This window comes from Doryrhamphus excisus, linkage group LG12 (genome assembly GCF_037039965.1).
Source record: "Doryrhamphus excisus strain RoL-2023G ecotype Guam linkage group LG12, RoL_Dexc_Guam_v1.1, whole genome shotgun sequence".
In the NCBI taxonomy this organism is placed as follows: domain Eukaryota; kingdom Metazoa; phylum Chordata; class Actinopteri; order Syngnathiformes; family Syngnathidae; genus Doryrhamphus; species Doryrhamphus excisus.
In genome coordinates, this window is record NC_136368.1 from 12840881 (window position 1) to 12860069 (window position 19189).

General features: G+C 45.4%; 1 protein-coding gene across 1 annotated transcript in view; it reads left to right on the forward strand.

The window, feature by feature from the left end:
• ttn.2 (titin, tandem duplicate 2) overlaps positions 1–19189 on the forward strand; it is a 182173-nt gene that overhangs the window by 16959 nt on the left and 146025 nt on the right. Inside the window, exons 24-43 of the mRNA XM_078795414.1 lie at positions 69–1765; positions 1849–2130; positions 2217–2483; positions 2905–3177; positions 3253–3516; positions 3617–3877; positions 3977–4237; positions 4324–4587; positions 4670–4930; positions 6070–6330; positions 7282–7542; positions 7695–7839; positions 7918–8086; positions 8186–8417; positions 8487–8771; positions 8849–8974; positions 9172–9360; positions 9505–9891; positions 10819–10869; positions 11757–19159. Coding sequence (XP_078651540.1) covers positions 69–1765; positions 1849–2130; positions 2217–2483; positions 2905–3177; positions 3253–3516; positions 3617–3877; positions 3977–4237; positions 4324–4587; positions 4670–4930; positions 6070–6330; positions 7282–7542; positions 7695–7839; positions 7918–8086; positions 8186–8417; positions 8487–8771; positions 8849–8974; positions 9172–9360; positions 9505–9891; positions 10819–10869; positions 11757–19159 — 13339 coding nt within the window. The remainder of the gene's footprint in view (positions 1–68; positions 1766–1848; positions 2131–2216; positions 2484–2904; positions 3178–3252; positions 3517–3616; positions 3878–3976; positions 4238–4323; positions 4588–4669; positions 4931–6069; positions 6331–7281; positions 7543–7694; positions 7840–7917; positions 8087–8185; positions 8418–8486; positions 8772–8848; positions 8975–9171; positions 9361–9504; positions 9892–10818; positions 10870–11756; positions 19160–19189) is intronic.

The following is a 19189-nucleotide window of genomic DNA, read 5'->3' on the forward strand; positions in this document are numbered from 1 at the left end:
TATGTATCTGTAAACACACTCTCATCGTGTCATGTGAAGTCATCTTAATTAATTAATTAATTTCTTAGGATTGACGGCACTAAGGGAGAGGCCAAATTCCAGATCCCATCTGCTTCCGGATCAGACAGTGCTTGGTACACAGCCACAGCGATCAACAAGGCTGGCAGGGACACCACCCGCTGCAGAGTCAACGTGGAGGTGGACTTTACTGCACCGCAAACAGAGAGGAAGCTCATTATTACCAAAGGAACCTACAAAGCCAAAGAGATTGCCGCTCCTGAGCTGGAGCCTCTTCATCTCCGTTATGGTCAGGAGCAGTGGGAAGAGGGAGACCTTTATGACAAAGAGAAGCAGCAGAAACCCCAATTTAAGAAGAAACTGACCTCCATTCGAATGAAGAAGTTTGGCCCCGCTCATTTTGAGTGCAGGCTGACCCCTATTGGTGACCCCACCATGGTGGTGGAGTGGCTTCATGATGGCAAACCCCTGGCAGCAGCTAACAGGCTCCGCATGGTCAATGAATTTGGTTATTGCAGTCTTGACTATGAAGTCGCTTATGCTAGAGACAGTGGTGTCATCACCTGCAGAGCCACTAACAAGTTTGGAGTGGACCAAACCTCGGCCACTCTGATTGTCAAGGATGAAAAGGGTCTAGTTGAGGAAAGCCAGCTTCCTGAAGGAAGGAAGGGAGCTCACAGAATTGATGAGATTGAGCGCATGGCTCACGAGGGAGGACCTGCCGGAGTCAGCACTGATGAGGAATCTGAAAAGACCAAACCCGAAATTGTCCTGCTTCCCGAGCCAGCCAGAGTGCTGGAAGGTGACATCGCTCGATTCCGCTGCAGAGTGACCGGTTATCCTGCACCCAAAGTTAACTGGTACCTTAATGGACAACTTATCCGAAAGAGCAAGAGATACAGACTTCGTTATGATGGTATCTACTACTTGGAAATTGTTGACATCAAGTCCTATGATTCAGGGGAGGTCCGGGTGGTTGCAGATAACCCTTTGGGTACAACAGAACATATTGTGAAGCTGGAAGTCACACAGAGAGAGGACTTTAGAGCTGTTCTACGTCGTGCTCCAGAACCCAAAGTAGCAGAAGTTCCACATGAGTCTGGCCGAATTGGTTTCGGTGTTGTGAAGGTGGACCAACCTGTTGAGGTCACACAAGACAGAGAAGTTGTCAAACTGAGGAAGACACAGAGAATTGTTCATGAGAAAACCTCAGAGGAGTCCGAGGAGCTCAAGAGCAAGTTCAAGCGCAGAACAGAAGAAGGCTTCTATGAGTCTATTTCTGCAGTGGAATTTAAGTCTCGAAGGAGGGACGACTCCTACGAGGATTTGTTGAAGAAGACTAAGGATGAGCTGCTTCATCACCTGAAAGAAAAAGAAGAGGCCGAGAGGAAGAAAATGGAGGAGCAGGGAACAGTGACCATCCCCACCATCAAACCTGAGAGGATCCAGCTCTCCCCCAGCATGGAAGCCCCCAAAATTCTTGAACGGATCGCAAGTAAGACCGTTGTTCCAATGGACGAGGTTCGCTTCCGACTTCGAGTCGTGGGCAGACCAGAGCCTGAGTGCCAGTGGTTCAAAAATGGTATTGAACTGGAGAAGTCTGACCGCATCTACTGGTACTGGCCAGAAGACCATTTGTGTGAGCTTGTGATCCGAGATGTCACCACCGAAGATTCTGCCAGCATCATGGTCAAAGCTGTGAACATCGCTGGAGAGGCTTCAAGCCACGCCTTTCTGCTGGTGCAAGGTATTGGCATGTGAAGTCTACTGTCCCTTGAAGCATCCTTCAGTTTTTTATCATTATGATGATACTTCATTTTGTTTTTGCAGCCAAAGCAGCTGTTAGCTTTACCCAAAACCTGGAGGATGCGAGCGCCAATGAGAAGGACACCATGGTGACATTTGAGTGTGAAACCAGCGAACCGTTTGTCAAAGTGAAATGGCTGAAGAACAACTCGGAGATCTTTTCTGGTGACAAATATAGAATGCACTCTGATAGGAAGGTTCACTTCCTGTCTGTGCTGATGATCGAAATGAGGGATGATGCAGAGTACACCTGCGTGATTGCAGAGGATGAGAGCATCCGCACAAATGCAAGGCTTTATGTTGAAGGTAATCTCGACTACTACTACTGCATTTTCTTGAATTGGTTTTAAACATATGACTTGATAATAGTTTGTTCATGTCATGGGATTCAGGTGCTGCATTAGAGCTTATTAAAACCCTGGAGAACATTGAAGTTCCCGAGACATACTCTGGAGAGTTTGAGGTGGAGTTATCTCGTGAAGATGCTGAGGGGAGCTGGTTCTTCGGAGACAAAGAGCTGTCTCCCAGCAGTAAACATGTCATTTCCTCCCGACGGGGAAGACACACTCTGACTGTGAAGGACGTCAAGAAGGAAGACCAGGGGAAGTACACCTTTGTATGTGGAGAACTGAGGACCAGTGCGTCACTAAAGATGAAATGTAAGAATCTACTGCATATGGGTAGCCAGTTTTGGAAAGATGCTTGCAAATTGAGGACTGATTGGATTTTTGTGATCGGGAATGACATGTTTTGAAGCAAGATGAGACAGAAAACACATTAATTTTAGAGAGTATAACCTCATTTGGGGGACGGCACGGTGGTCCAGTGGTTAGCGCGCAGACCTCACAGCTACTCCAGAACATACAATAATAGTACCCCACCTCTCCCCCATCTTCTACCCATCTGCCTAGTGACGAGTACATTTTGTTGCTACTTGCTGCGTGTCAACCAGATGAAGCAATTTTAGCTGTTGTAGTTCTCCACATGATCCCTTAGGATTGTCTTGTTTATTGCTGCTCATTGTCATTTAGCCATCAGTGGTCGAAGTAGAATTGGTACTCACAAGGATTCTGTCTCCAGTGCGCCCAGTGACATTGATCCAGCCACTAAGCGACCTCACAGTCTGTGAAGGTGACATTGCTCAGCTGGAGGTCAAGTTCTCCCAGGAGAACGTTGAGGGAACCTGGATGAAAAACGGCCAAGCCATTTCTTCCTCTGACCGCATCCACATCGTCATTGACAAAGCCGTGCACAAGCTCCTGGTGGAGAATATCACTCAGGAAGATGCAGCTTCATATTCCTTTTCTGTGCCGTCCCAGTACATCACCACCTCATGCAAACTCCTTGTCCATAGTAAGAGAACTCCTTGAACCCGACCAGTCTGTGTGTGGATGTTTTGGGTTATTCTAATTTGGTTTATCTTTGCAGCCATTGACATCGTGGTGCCCCTAAAAGATGTGACTTCCATTGAAGGCACCAAGGCAGTTTTGGAAGCTAAGATCTCTGCCCAAGATGTCGGGTCGGTCAAATGGTATCACAACGACAAACCCATGATGGCCAGTGACAGGATCCAAATGGTGGCAAAAGGAGCCAAGCAGCGACTTGTCTTTAACAGAACCTTTGCCTCGGATGAAGGACACTACAAACTGGTGGTTGGGAAGGTCTCCAGCAGCTGCAGTCTTACTGTGGAACGTAAGACAGACTGATTTATTACAATTGTTTGCTTAATATATACTGTGTGAAAGTAATAATTTTGAGGCTAATGTTCTTTTTACACGTTGGTTTTCCACAGAAGTTCACATTGTAAAAGACATGGAGGACAAAGTGTGCTCTGAGTCTCAAAACGTCACCTTTGACGTTGAAATTTCTCATGCTGGTATCGATCCAGTCTGGACCTTCAGGAACCAACAGCTTAAGCCTGGACCCAAATACAAGATGGAGTCTAAAGACAAGGTTCACTCTCTGACTGTCATCGACACCATGAAGGACGAGGAGGGACAGTACACTTTCCACGCTGGTGAAAAAACTTCTAGTGCTAATCTCACTGTTTCTGGTAGGTTTAACGTCCGTCATCAGCATCAGATTTACTCTACTAGATAGCCCAGAACCGCCTAGCATGGGGTTGTGAACGGCTTTATTGTGCTTCCACCAGGTGGTGCCATCACCCGTCCCTTGCAAGATGTGACGGTAGCTGAGTCACAGACTGCAGAATTGGAGTGTGAAGTCGCCAATGCTAATGCTGAGGGCAAATGGTTGAAAGAAGGTCAGCCAGTGGACTTCAACGACAATGTGGTGAGTGAGGTACTGGGAGCCGTCCGACGTCTCGTCATCGTCATCACTCGACCTCAAGATGTGGGCGAGTACACCTACCAAGTGGCCAACTCTAAAACCTCCGCTAACCTCAGGGTGGAGGGTAGGTTCTTTGGACTTGACGAGTCAACGCATCTGCTGACATAGGCAGTAAAAGTCATCCTGAATCCATATTCTCTTCTCGCACAGCGGTGAAGATAAAGAAAACTCTCAGGAACCAGACTGTGACAGAGACACAGGAGGCGGTGTTCACGCTGGAGCTCACCCACGTCGATGTTAAAGGAGCTCAGTGGATCAGGAACGGCGTGGAGCTTCACAACAGCGACAAGTATGAGATAACTTCTCAGGGCATGGTCCATACGCTGAAGGTGAAGAACTGCAACACGCAGGATGAGAACGTTTACTCCTTTAAACTGGGAAAACTGACCGCTAACGCTCGACTCAATGTTGAGAGTAAGTGTCTTTCAAATCTCCAGTTCAGCTTCAAATCTCCTTCTATCTTTTCATACATTTTGACTCTGTCTTGTCCTTGTAGCCATCAAGATTGTGAAGAAGATCAAGGATGTAACGTCTTTGCTAGATGGCACCATCTCCTTCGAGATGAGTCTATCACATGACAACATCCCGGTCAGGTGGATGCATAAAGGGGTGGAGCTGAAGTCCAGCGAAAGGTGCAAGATCCTCTCGGAGCGCAAAGCTCACAAACTGGTTCTCCAAAACGTGGATAGCAGCAATGAAGGAGAGTACACGGCAGTGGTTGGACACTTGCAATGCAGCGCCACACTTACCGTCGAAGGTACGCAACACACAAATCAAACGTTACATGTGAGTGCAGTGGAATTTCACATCAATCCAAAAAAAATCGGAGGAACAAGGTAGGTGTTGCCACACGGACCAATACATTTTTACATGACGAGTTTTTCTCTTTCCGAATGACCTTTCGGGAAACAATGGTATCCATAGAAAGGAATATTCCAATCTCTTGTCTACATGCGCCGTGAAAATCAAACAGAATAGTCAATAGGGCATGCGCAGTAAAACGTAAACATCAACATCACGTGATACCGGCTTCCCCAAGTTTTTCTTTCACTTGTTGGAATAACTCCGTATTGCCAGTTTTTTGTCTGTCCAGTCTTGAAATTTAGTTTGAATCAAAAACAAACTTTGCTTAGTCCAGTGCCGACTGCTCGCCTCCATTTTCAAAACTGAAGAACGTCTGGATCTGCGTGTTACGTCATATCTGAGCATGCGCTGAAAGAACGCACCCGGGATAAATTTAAACAGGAAAAGATCAAATTCAATCTTGCTAATATTTTATAATTAAACTCAGGACATGTTTTATATAAATATATATATATATTATTTTTTAATAAAACTGCACTTGTGAATAAAGTATAGAAGGGTTTAGATTCTGTTTCACAGATGGCGGTAATGCATACGAAAGCTGCTTGCCAACAGCCAATAAACAACAGAAGAAGAAAAACACCATGAAGAAGAACGCACCCTGACAACTTTCCGTTTGAGCGGGCACAAGATACCTCAATTGGATTGGTTAAAGGAATATTCCACCCCTGTTCAATTATTTCCGTTTCAGCAAATAAACCAAATGCAATTGGAATATTTGGGTCCATGTATACTATTGACATAATGGCTATTGACATAATATTTGCAAATGATGATTAATAAATTATAAAAAGTGATATTGGATAATTCCTCACGGCACACCTGACGGTTTCTCAAGGTACACTAGTGTGGCGCGGCACAGTGGTTGAAAATCACTGGGTTAAAGTGTGTAACAAAATAGTGTGATACTATAGTTTCTCAGGCCATGGTTGTCTAGTAGTGAAATCATCAAAAGGCTATGGTATTTAGTCAATCCAATCAAACATTATTGCACGTTGTATTTGGTGTTCATCTTTTGAAATATCTTTGCAGCTCTTCGAGTGACCAAACCCCTGAAGAGCGTGGAGGTGCCGGAGACACAGGTGGCCACCTTTGAGTGTGAAGTGTCTCACTTCAACGTCCCCTCCACCTGGCTGAAGAACGGCGTGGAGATTGAGATGAGTGAGAAGTTCAGGATCGTGGTCCAAGGAAAACTCCATCAACTGAAGATCATGAACACCAGCAGGAACGATTCAGCCGAGTACACATTTGTGTGCGGGAATGACAAAGTCTCTGCCACACTCACCGTCAGCCGTAAGACTAAATCTCACTATGTTTACATGCATTCAATATTCGGTTAAGAATATTCCGTTTTGTGATACATTTGGAATACCTTGTTTACATGAGTGACGTTATGTGAAACAAAACACACAGACAACATCAGTGTAGAGGCAGAAATGCGAATTGTGGTTGGACTCGGTTCATGTGATTGAAGTTGTTGGGGAGGGGCATGTTACTAGTTAAAAAATGTAATTATGAATTATTCAACTTCTTTGCACTTATATAATTGAACATGCCCCTCCCCAATAACTTCAATCACATGAACCGAGTCCAACCACAATCTGCACCTCTGCCTCTACAATCAGTAATCAGATCATGACGCAATGCACGTCATTTATACTTCTTCCTATATCCAGCAACAACAATAACACCGGCACAGCAGATAAGGAAGTTTGGACGCCTTTATACACTTTGGATGAGCTTCAATTCGTGCAAAGTCTGCTTTGTGTAATTTCTCTCTCACCTAACACTGTACTTTCTACCATCGATAGAGGACATAATGTTCCTGTCTTTCACCACACATAATGAGGTGGCTTGTTTTTTCCTCGCTCTAAAAGTGTGGCGACTTGTGTGTCGCCATGTTTACAAGTAGTTTCTGTCAAAGACACAAGATTCTTTTGAATAGAACATGCACAGAACACATGTTAATGTTTCTATCGATCGGGAAATCCCGATTTATACATGACACAATATTTGAGTTAGAAAAGGAGTAACCCAGGGGTAATATTCAGTATTTTAAATGCCAGAATATAGGTTTTCAAAAGGGTTATTGGTGTTTACATGCGTAACCATGTTATTGCTCATATTCCGGTTGTAGGTTTATTTGACTGCATGTAAACGTACTCACTGTTTCAGCATGGTCCACAGGGTCTGTTCCCAGTCCACACATACAATAATTGACTCGATTTTTTAAATCTTGTCCAGCCGTCTTGATCACCTCCATGCTGAAGGACCTGAACGCTCAGGAGCGAGACACCATTACCTTTGAGGTCACCGTCAACTACGAGGGCATCACCTACAAGTGGCTGAAGAATGGCATTGAGATCAAATCCTCAGACAGATGCCAAGTCCGAAGCCGGCAGCTCACGCACTCACTCACTATTCGTAACGTTCACTTTGGGGATGGAGGAGAGTACCAGTTTGTGGCTGGCTCTTCTGCCAGCGCTGCCAACTTGTTTGTTGAAGGTGAGTTCAATAAAAAGCACAACATGATCCATTATGACGTCAGAGAGTTTCAACTATAAATGCAGGGAGGGTTGAAGCTCCAGGCCAGTTTGTTTTTTTCTCAATGGAGACGTGTTTATGCTGATCACTGAATCTCGGCTTCTTGCGTCCAGCTCGTGTAATTGAGTTCACCAAGAAGATCAAGGACATAAAAATCACAGAGAAGAAGAAGGCGATATTTGAATGTGAGGTGTCTGAACCAAACATCCAAGTTATGTGGATGAAGGATGGTCAGGAGCTGGATATGTCAGAGGAAAGGTACGGTCTGTCAGTCCAGATGTTGAAGAACTTAGGATCAAAAGATTTGAGCTGAAGGTTCTTCTGTGCTCTCTGCAGGTATGTCGTGACGGCAGAGAAGTATGTTCACCGGCTCATGATCCAGACCGTACGCATGTCCGATGCTGGAGAGTTTTCAGTGGTAGCTGGTTCAAGTGTCTCAAAGGCTCAGCTCATCGTGGAAGGTCGTGACATCCGCATCTCTGAGCCGGCTGAACGAGTAGTCACGGTAAGTTTTTTACATTGTTATTTAATAATAGACATTTTATATGATAACAATATACTGGAAAACACCAAGATACAATAACCCTGCTGGTCTCTCCTGCAGGTTCTGGAGAAACACAGAGCAACTTTTGAATTTGAGGTTAATGAGGATGACATTGAAGGGCGTTGGCTGAGGAACGGCCTGGAGATCCAGTTCTCAGTGGAGGAGCGGTTCAGCTATGTTGCCATTAGAAAGCTCCACCGTCTCACCATCTCTGAAACTTATCGGAGCGACTCTGGCGAGTACACCTTCATTGCTGGCAAGAACAGAAGCACAATCAACCTGAGAGTGAACAGTAAGTTCAGGAACTGTAAAATATTCTCCTTCCCTGGTCACAAAACCCATTTTTCTCTGTATGGTCCAGTCCCAGAACCGCCTCAAATCCTCCGCCACATGGAGGCCCAGTCAGTGGAGGCAGGCAAGCCGGCTCGCTTCTCTGTGGAGGTGAGCGGTGTTCCTCAGCCTCAGGTCTTCTGGTACAAGAACTCGCAAGCGCTGTCTCCGGGCTTCAAGTGCAAGTTCCTCCATGATGCCAACGAACACACCCTGCTGCTGATCGAGGTCTTCCCAGAGGACGCAGCAATCTATACCTGTGAGGCCAAAAATGACTATGGCGTCGCCACCAGTACTGCTACACTCAATGTGGAAGGTGAGCTGCTTCATCCCTGAACAGATAACTGGTCCACTTCAGACATGATGTGTATTTAGCTTGTGTTTGTGTCGCAGTGTCGGAAGTGGTTTCTCCAGACTCTGCTGCTTCTGTTGCACCGCCTGTTCTCATCTCACCCATTGCCAGCACTTCCACTCGTGAGGGAGAACCAGCTCGGTTCCAGTGCAGAATTCGAGGAGATGGTATGAAATCACTGAAAAGAGATGCTGTCATAGAAAATGAGAGTAATCAGTAATCAGGTGGTAGTCTCATCATTTGTCCAATTAAGCTTTCGTGGTCAGCACAACACATTGTATTGGAGCTGCTAATATCATGAAGACGCAATTTTCAGTTTCTTGTCATCTAAATATTAATGATCTGATCATCTCCCCTTATCCAGATGTGAAGATCAGCTGGTTCCACAAAGAAAAGGAGATCAAACAGTCAGACTTCTTCAGGATGTCTCAGTTTGATGACAGCTGTCAGTTGGAGATCGCCAGAGTTTACCCGGAGGATGAGGGCGAGTACACGTGTGTGGCCAGCAACAATGCCGGAACTGCATCCAGCTCGGCTACCCTCACTCTGGATGGTAAACTTTTTTTTTTTAATTTTCAAATTGAAATGATAGTAGCAAAGCATGATCAATCAAGGTCACAAGGCAGGTTTGTCAAGTGGAATTCAACAAAAGCGTGCAGACACTAGCGTTAAGACCAACTAACATGCTTCCTTTCAGGACAAAAACAATCACTGGACACTCTGCAACACACCGAGTGGCATGTCCCCACTACACTCAGCAGTCAACAACCCGCCACTAGCCAAAAGCCAATTTTCATCCAGCCGATCACAAGCTGCTCAGTGCCACATGGGGAGGTGGCCCGCTTTCACGCATGTCTCTCCGGCACACCCATTCTGGAGATAAGTTGGTTCCACAACCGGCAGCCAATTCTTCCCACCAAGAACGTGGTGTTCCATTATGACGAGGTGACTAGCACCGCCACCCTCATCATAGTGGACGCTTTCCTTGAGCATGCGGGCCAGTACACCTGCAGGGCGGCCAATCCCGCGGGAGAGGCCGCCTGCTCAGCCATGCTGGTCATCTCCAATGCAGAAGAATTAGAAGGTAACTTTCAGGATGTCGACTGCTGCAAGATCCTTCCACTCTCCTCCAGCTCCATTTTGTTGTCCCCAAACCGAGCACGTCTGTCTGAAATTAATCATGAAATTAATCATCAATCTGTGTTAATTCAACATCATCACTGTATCATCAGACAAGGTGGTCCCACCAAGTAGTTTCTGCTTCATTTTTGTAGCAAAGAAAAACCAAGAAAACCAAGAAAAAAAACAAAACACTGGCTGGAGTCCTGGCGTCACTTGTCCATGTTGGATTTGAGATGCCTTACTCCTTGGAAGTGTTCATACTTTGGTTTGGTTTAGCTAACATGAACTCTGGTGCATTTGCCCTGCTTGGCGGTTCGTTTGGTCAGGAATTAACACAATTGTTTGGCGTGTGCCAAACAAGCACAGAGCTGGCCTCTTGATCCGCTTGGAAGTTAAATCTGGTGCAGTTCACTGGACCTAAAGGCAACAAAGTGCGTAACGAGTATGTTTTATTTTAATTTGTCTTGCACCAGAGTACCAAACCACATGTATGAATGCAGCCTTAGTCTTTCTTTCTTAACTTGGAAACAACCTCTAATCCCTTCTTTGCTCACGCTCCTCCCCCAAAGGGACAAACTCACCTCTTCACTGCCTCCTTCACCTTCGTGTTTCCCTTCTCCCTTGCAGGAAAAACTTGCATGACCCTTGCATCACTTTCTTGTTTCCTCTTTTATTATTTTCTTACTTGTTCATATGTAAACATCCTTAGAAATTTGGGGAAATGAGAACCTGTCTCTGCTCTACACCATAAAGTCAAAGCTCACATTTCACATTAGCCTTAGACAGCACCAGGTTCTTGTTTTCCCACAAAATGTTGACATGTGGGGAGAAATATGTTTTCATGCCAGTGTGAAGACTGAATCTGAATTTGGTTCTCTTCTGTCCACAGTGAGCCGTGTCAGAGAGCAGATCGAAGCCACTATTGAGCAGGAAGTCAAAGGTAAGTTGCACCTCAATACCTGTCCAAGTCACAAATGCTTGCTGGATTGGTCTCTCAGTCTGAAAGTGGTCTGTTGGTGGGGGATGGATTATCAGGCTACAATTACAGATGGCTGGCGGAGTTTGAAACTTTGAAGCCATTAAGTTGAAATCACACTGGAATTTGCATGTCATCATAATGTGTCATGGTTCCCTCCAGACGAGCACCAGTTGCTTGTACTCCTTTTAGACATCTGCATCCTCTTTTATTTTGGCATGAGGGTTCTGCCGATCTTTGGCTACAAGTGTTTGAGGTTGTGTCTTTACCAGAGCTCAGATCTGATGTACACATTATGCACCATCAAGGTTAATTTCCTCATCTAAATAATAAATATTTCTTATCCTGGCTTGCAGATAGCGAGGATGTGACTCCTGTGGTTTGCAATCATAACACCAGTAAACTATATTAGTTCGAATAAACGCCTTCTGACCAAATTTACCGCTTTTTTGTTTTGCTGTTGACACATCATTCCTCTTACGTAAGGCTAGAAAGGGCGTTTATTCTCGTGTCTGCAAGTCAGGTAAGAAGTATTTAAACAGAAAGGCACTACAACTATATGGTAAATAATTGATTATTAGCAGCCCGTCTTGGAATTATGTTTTGTAAACCATTTTAAATAATAATTTGTTTTTAAGAAATTTCCACAGAAGAAGCATCATAACTTCCTGCAGGTTTCTAATAAAAAGAATCAAGTCTTGCGTTTATTCGAACAAATATGGTGAGTGGAATTATTTCTTCTGGCATTGTGACAGCATGCATTTAATATTTCCATTAATGAGTCATTCATATACTTTTCTCAGGTTTAACCCCACAGGCCGAGTTCTGACAATGATCTATTTTTTCCACAGAACTGTTTTTTCACCACAGCAAGGACATGCCCAGGACTGCTCCGCAGCTTCGAGGAGCATTCTCTGACACAGAGGATTTCCTGGACCATGGTATGGTGTCAGCCAATCGCTGCCCCAGTAGAACCTCTTCCATCAACTCCTGGACAGAAAACATCAAACCTTCTTTCACCAAGAAAGTCAAGTTCCAGTCAGTCCTGGAGGGGGAACCAGTTGTGTTTAAGTGTAAACTGGTGGCATGCCCTCTGCCAACTATTCTGTGGTTTCATAATAATCGGTCAATTCCCAAAGAACATAGGCGGAGGATCTGCACTGAAAGTGCAGTGCACATACACACAAGCAGCTTGATTATCGATACTGTTAAAGAAAAGGACTCTGGCAGTTACAAGGTCATGGCAATAAACACGGAAGGCTCTGCGGAGTCCACAGCATCACTTTTGGTATCACTGAGGGAAGAGCAGTCGGCAAACTACCTCGGCTTTATCCGCCGCTCTGCCAAAGCCCACGAAAGCATGGACACTCTGGCTGAGCAGAGGAAGGATAGGAAATTTAGGGTGGACCTCAGGTATGTCGGATCTCCGTTTGACAAGATGTCAAAGGTTCACCATGGGCGTTCTCGGTCAAAGAATGCTCTAGTGCGTACCGTCTACTTTCATTCAGGTTCTTCTTCATGCAAGGAGGACTCTCGTAAAGAGCCTAAGCGTCTCGAGACGGCCTCGGAGCGTGCCCCCTCTCCTCCCCCCATGTTTGACAAATCTGATCGCTTTAATGACAGATTTAGTGACATTTACTGTGACCGACGCACCGGGGCTCGCTTCAGTGACAAGTTCAGCGACCGCTGTAGCGACCGATACAGTGAAAGGTTTAGTGACACTGAGAGTCTTCACAATGAGGTAAGAACTAAACTCACCACTCTACAAAGAGCTGTCAGGCAAAAGAAGAGGCTTTCTATCTCGACCATGTCTTCCTCTGAGTTTGAGTCCGAGTCGGTAGCCAGTGAGCCCAGCTATGCAGATTATGTGGAGCGACTCAGGGTCAAACCAGCTTTGCTTCCTGATGTACAACACTTCAAAAAACCCTTTGATTTTAGGGAGATTCAAAGCCCGTGTGTGAGCAAGGAGACTTCTGAGCCACGTATGAGACATTCATTTGAGCCTCAGTCCAGAACCAGAGCCATTCAGATCATGAGAGGTGAGCTGGTTGACACGGAAATGCCACAAAGTCAGACAGAAAACTCAGCAGGATTTGAACTTGAAAAAGAAGAATGTTTTGACGATGTGAGAGTCCAAAGAGGCTTCAAGGTTGAGTGTCAGACCGAGGAGGTGGATCCATACCTCTTTGAACCCCCATACTCTGAATCATTATCATATAAGGAAGCTGCCTACTCTAACATCAAGGATCGTACAGGAATTGAGCCAGGGGATCGTGCAGGAGTTGAACCCGCTACAGATGAACTCAAATTTGTCAAGTCCGCCATGGATAACGTTCTGCCTGAAGCAACAGAACACATAGCAACATTTAAACAGAATAAAGCTGATGAAACATCTTTTAAGGATCGGGATGCTGACAATTGGGAAAGTGAGGGAAAATATGTGACTCTGTCAGAAGACGAAACATTTCACTTTGAATGTGAGCCGCCCATGCCAGCTGAGGCATTGTACATGGAGCCTGAAGGGGACATTTACACTCAGCAGAGACAGAGAGAGAGAACAACTGAAGAAACAGAAGCCATGTCCCGTTTCCACAAATTTCACAGGATAAGTACAAAGGAAATCAAACCTGAAGTTGCAACTACTGCAACAACCGGTTTACCCGAAGTAGAAATCCGAGCAAAGGAAAGAGAATGTGAGGGAACATTTATACCACAGTCACCACAGAGAGTGAAAACACATGGAGAGGCACAGCCTAAAATGAAAGGAACAGAAAACGTTGTGGACAGATATGCTGGAGAGTCTTTGAGTGAACATTATGAGAAGAGCCTTGAAGCAGATCGAATTGAATGTGAGGAAAAGCTCCTGGCCCTACGTATCAAGAAATGGCAGAAAGGCATGCAGGTAACACAGGAGGAATCGTTTCAACCTGAAATGGACCTGCTAATGCCAGAAGAAACACCATACATGGAGCCAGAGCGACCTGTTTACACACAAAGCGAGAAGGGCATGGATAGTTTCCACCTCGATCAAGCTATGGCTGTGACAGTACCTAAGTCAAATGAAGCCGATTATACAGTGAGGAAGGACCAATCCTTTACCCAATCCCAGAAATTAAAACTGAAAAGGCGACCAGGGGGGCTGGAAAGTGTATCTACATTGCAAGGACAAAAATCCCCCAGTATGAAATCTTTAACCAGGACAAAAGTAGGAGATGAAAAGCTTCTATTTGAGAAAACATCTGAAGAGCATGAACTCCAGCTGTCAATGGAGAACATCTCAGAGCTGAAGAAAGGGGAGAAATTTGAGAGTGAAGAGGAAGCCCTCACTCAGCGAATAATGAAATGGCAACAAGATGTCCTGATGGAACAAGAAGTGGCCATGAAGCCAGATGGATACTCTCATCTTCAGGTGGAAAGAAGTGTTGCTGGAAATTTGGATTTGGAATCTGTCTCCCAGCATGACATGGTCCCCAGCAAGATGTCCTCCTTTGGTAAAACAACAAAAGAGAAGTTCTTTACGAGTGAACCAAGTTCTGATCACCAAAGTGATGGCCGACAGGGGTTGCCTGTAGGTGAGCTACCGACTGAGACCAGGTTGCGGAGTGACAGTGAGTACTTTGTAAGTGAGGAGGCGGCTGTTGCTCAGCGTCTCCTGAAATGGAATACAGATGTCATAGAACAAGAGGAAGCAGCTGAAACTGTGTCGGAATGGACTTTTGCTCCACCAACAGAACATTTCTCTGATAACCTTTCTCCCCCACATACAATGGTTACATGTGTGGCAGGGGCTCCAAGTAAACCTTCCCATATTGTTGATTCCTATGGGCAAAAATCTCAAGAACAACATGTGGCTGCTGGTGAAGCCTTTTCACAGATGAAGCCTTCACCTCTTCAACGTGCTGCTGCAGCGTACGAACCATCTAAACCCTCAGATTGTGCTTTGCCTCAGCATTCCATTTTGTCTTGGCCTGCAGAATCACTCTTTTCACCAGAAGAAGATTGCGATGTTTCACCAGTAAACCAGAAATATTTACCTTCTTCACCTACTTTTGCCTCTTCAGGGGGAAATGAACATGGCTCTGAACAGGAGAGCCCTCACAAAGGGTCGTCAGTTAGGGGACGTTCACCATTACACAGTCCTTACGGAGAAGAACAGTCAGAAAGGAAGCAGAGCACGGATGACTACACTACATCTGTTTATAAATCCAGCAGCCAAAGTATCCAAGAAGCACTGAGAGAGGAGATGGGAACGACTGCGGAGAACAGAAAGCGGGAACAACACAATGATTTAATGAGTGTAGGAAAAAAGAAAACTAGCCAAGAGTTTGCCGCACTAGAAAATGAAAAAGGTTGGGACAAATCTAGTTTAACAAACAAAGAAAAAAGAATACCAGGGCAGGACTATTCCGACAGCGGTGTTCACCAAACTGAGACATCCATGATGGTGAAGGAAACTGGTAGAAATGCTTCACGTTGTCCAATATTTGTGAAGGAAGCGTCTTCACTTACAGTAAAAACTGGTGAGATGTCAGAGCTGAGCTGCCAGTTCCAAGGTGACCCTTTGCCACAAGTCACTTGGCTCAAGGATGGACACCCACTGGTCCACAACCCTGACTACGACATCACAGTCAAAGCTAACGAATCAAAGTTGACTATCTTCTATCCAACCACAGACCACGAAGGGACATATGATTGTGTCATAAAAAATATACATGGAAAAAACATCTGCAGCGCCACTTTGGAGATCTCAAACAAAAAGGTGGTGAAAGGAGTCTCACAGGAAGTGGCAGTCAGAGATGAGTTTAAAAGGGGAAATAAGAGAGACGCCTGCATTGAAACATCAAAGGAAACATTACAACCATTGAGCCACCAATACATTGGTTCAGATGAATGTCATTCACCATTGCCCCCTGTTGAGATCAGAGTGAATGCGCCCACTCCCAGACCTGTGATGATGGAGGACTGCAGTGAAGATAAAATGAAGAGCTCTGCAGAGAAAGCTTCAGATGACCGAGTCTTCCCGCCAGGCAAACACAAATTTACCTTCTCCTTTGATGTAGTAGGTGAAGCTCCTTGCGTGAAGAAAGAACTACATAACCTGACCTGCTCAGAAGGGAGCACAGCTGTGCTCGAGTGCATCATCACCGGTGAACCGTCCCCAGAGGTCACATGGTTTTGGAACAATGTTTGTCTTAAAACCACCTTCTCTAAATACAGAGCTGAGGTTGTTGGTAAAGTACACAGGCTCTACATTAGCCCTTTTAGTTCTACTGAGGCTGGAGTGTACAAATGTGTAGCCCGAAATCAAATGGGAGAGATCTCCAGCATTTGTGATGTAAGATGTCAAGATGAAGATCTTATTGACAACATCACCGATGAAGTTCTAGAGAGTACAAAGAAAACTACTGTTTCATGCACTCCATCCGCGGTGGCCCCAAAATCCAGAGCCAATGCATACAGAGACCTGCAGCCCATATCTGGCTGTGGTCTGCAACAATCTGCTGCTGTGATTAAAGTGTCTCAGATTAAACAAGCTTTTGAGTCTGACTCAGTAGTGACAGTAATGACACCACCTTTGTCTCAGAAGGAGAAAGAAGAAACACTATTCCCCGAGGAGTTTATACCAGCAGTGGCCATTCCTTGTGATGAATACCAGGAGCACACAGTCACACCTAAAACTGGCAACATTGGTACTGACTGTGGCATGACCTCTGCTACTTCCATGTCAACCAACCCACCAAGGTCCACCCATGCTATTATTTCAGCAACCAACCCTAGGTCTTCAGGGAGCCCACAGCTCACCACCTCACTGGACAGAGCCCCTGAGACCAGTATGATGTCAGAAAATGCTGAGGAGGTAGTTGTGAAGCAGTTTGTAGTGCTGGATTCACGAAAGTCGGAAAAACAAAGGGAAACTATAAAGTATGAAGATATTGTGGAGGTACAGAGTTACTGTACTGATACTGATGATACTCCTGGAGAAGAGCAGTCCACTGAAGTGGCGCAAAACAAAAACCAAGATGTTCGAGAAGTTGATGATGAACCACCAGAGCTATCATTGGATAGCAGTATGTTTGTCAGCCTGCCGACCTTACAGACTGATGTTATGCAACCAGAGCAGTTGGTTTCTAGTGATGTAGTTGGGCCTCGTGTGCAAACTCAGAAGGCTAATGAAAGGCTTGGTGTCCTGGAACATCTACAACCATTATTTCTCCAACCAAAAGATGGTAGTACTAGAGTCAGTGGACCCGAATATGCTGCTTCTAAGACTGAGAACCACAGAAGCTCAGAAGCAGTTGGCAAAATGGAAGAGGAGGAAGTAACCTTTGGTGCTGTGTATGAGTACTACAACCCTCCAACAGACTGCGGGCGTCCGCTTTCTCCTGAGTCTGAGATGTCGATAGAGATTGGCAGCACGGTCAGTGATGAGGTAGGAGAGCTGGCTGAAAGATTCTATACCCCAAGTTCATCTACAGAGATCTCCCAGCCAACCTTCCACACTCCCAAGTCTCCCAGTTCTTTTCATACTCCCAATTCTGATACACCGGGTGGTTTTAAGACGCCTCAGGAGTATCCATTTTCTCCTATAGAAAAGACAATCTCGACAGACTGCAATGAGAGGTTTTTCTCACCTGTCCAGTTCATCCCAACTGTTGATGATGAAAGTTTGGAAAGCGTGCCCTCAGAGAAAAGTGTGGATGACAAGTGGTACCATACCAGGAGTAGAGGCTCTCTCGGTCTTCCAACTCATCAGGAAAAAGTCCAGGCAATTCCTCCTGCTTTCCTCAGACCTCTCATTAAGAAAAGGGTCTTTGAAAATGACTCGCTGACATTTCTTGCTGAGGTTTTTGGCCTTCCATCTCCTCAGGTGAAGTGGTTCTGCAACAAAACCCAGCTGGTGGTTGATGACCGGATCAATATGGAGCGGGATGGTGATAGCATCTCTCTAACAATTCACAGTATAAGCAAAGCTGACCAGGGAGAGTACATATGTGAGGCTGTGAATGATGTTGGCGAAGCCAGAAGTGTTGCTTTAGTTGTGGTCATATCACAGGAAGCTAGGATCCTGCCTGCTCCACCTGCCGTCACCCATCAGCACGTGATGGAGTTTGATGTGGAGAATGATGATTCTTCTCGTTCACCTTCTCCTCAAGAGATTCTGCTTGAGGTGGAACTGGATGAAAATGAGGTGAAGGAGTTTGAAAAACAGGTCAAGATCATTACAATTCCGGAATACGCCGCCGACAGCAAGAGCATGATTATATCACTGGACGTTATACCAAGTATTTATGAGGAAGGGGCTGTGGACTTTGTAACCCAGGAACACGATGATCTGAAAATAGCTTTTGAGGTGACCGAAATGCCTCCAAGATTCATCAATCCTATCTGTGACATGGAAACATCAGAAGGTACCATTGTCATGTTTGAGTGCTCCCTGATGGGAATTCCATCTCCCATTGTGTCCTGGTTCAAAGACGGCAAAACAATTCCTCAGAATAACAAAAGATACCAGCACTCGTCTGACGGTGACAACCACTTCCTGAAGATCTGTAAAGTGACAACCGAGGATGGTGGTGTGTACACCTGTAGTGCCATTAATGTTGTTGGTGAGACTCTATGTAGAGCCTCGCTAACGGTGCTAAGCACAAAGTATCCATCTGGAAAGACCAGAGGGAGGGAGCTAACATCAGTGTCCCTTGGCAGCGCCAAAGTTCAGCCACAAAAGTTTGACCTGTTGGTTGATAATTCACTGGTAGACACTGAACAAGTGTCAGAAATTGAGCTCGAGTTTGAGTTTCAGCAAGAGGCTGATGAGTCTCAGCGAGCAGTCTGTCTGGTAGCTAACACGGATGGTGAAATGAGCGAAGACCATTACATGAGCATCAACTTTGACGTGTTTGCTGAGCCAGCAAAAGATGACAAGGTCGAGTTCAAGGGAAAGTCCTCGAATATGTGTAGATTTCAGTTCCAAGTGACCGAGACCGCCCCAAGGTGTGTCATTCCACTGACTGATGTAACCACTGCGGTCGGCACGCCGGTCATTCTGCAGTGTCTGGTTAGCGGGAAGCCAAACCCGACAGCAGAGTGGTACAAAAATGGTGAGCGTGTCACAGACAGTAGGTATATCATTCAGGAGAAAACTGCAGGCCACTTCAACCTTCTCATAACCAATGTAAGCCAGAGTGATGCAGGCGAGTACAAATGTGTTATCCAGAACGTAGCTGGATGGACTGAAACATCAGCACTTTTAAAAGTCTTCTAAAGTCCATAGAATCATGAGAAT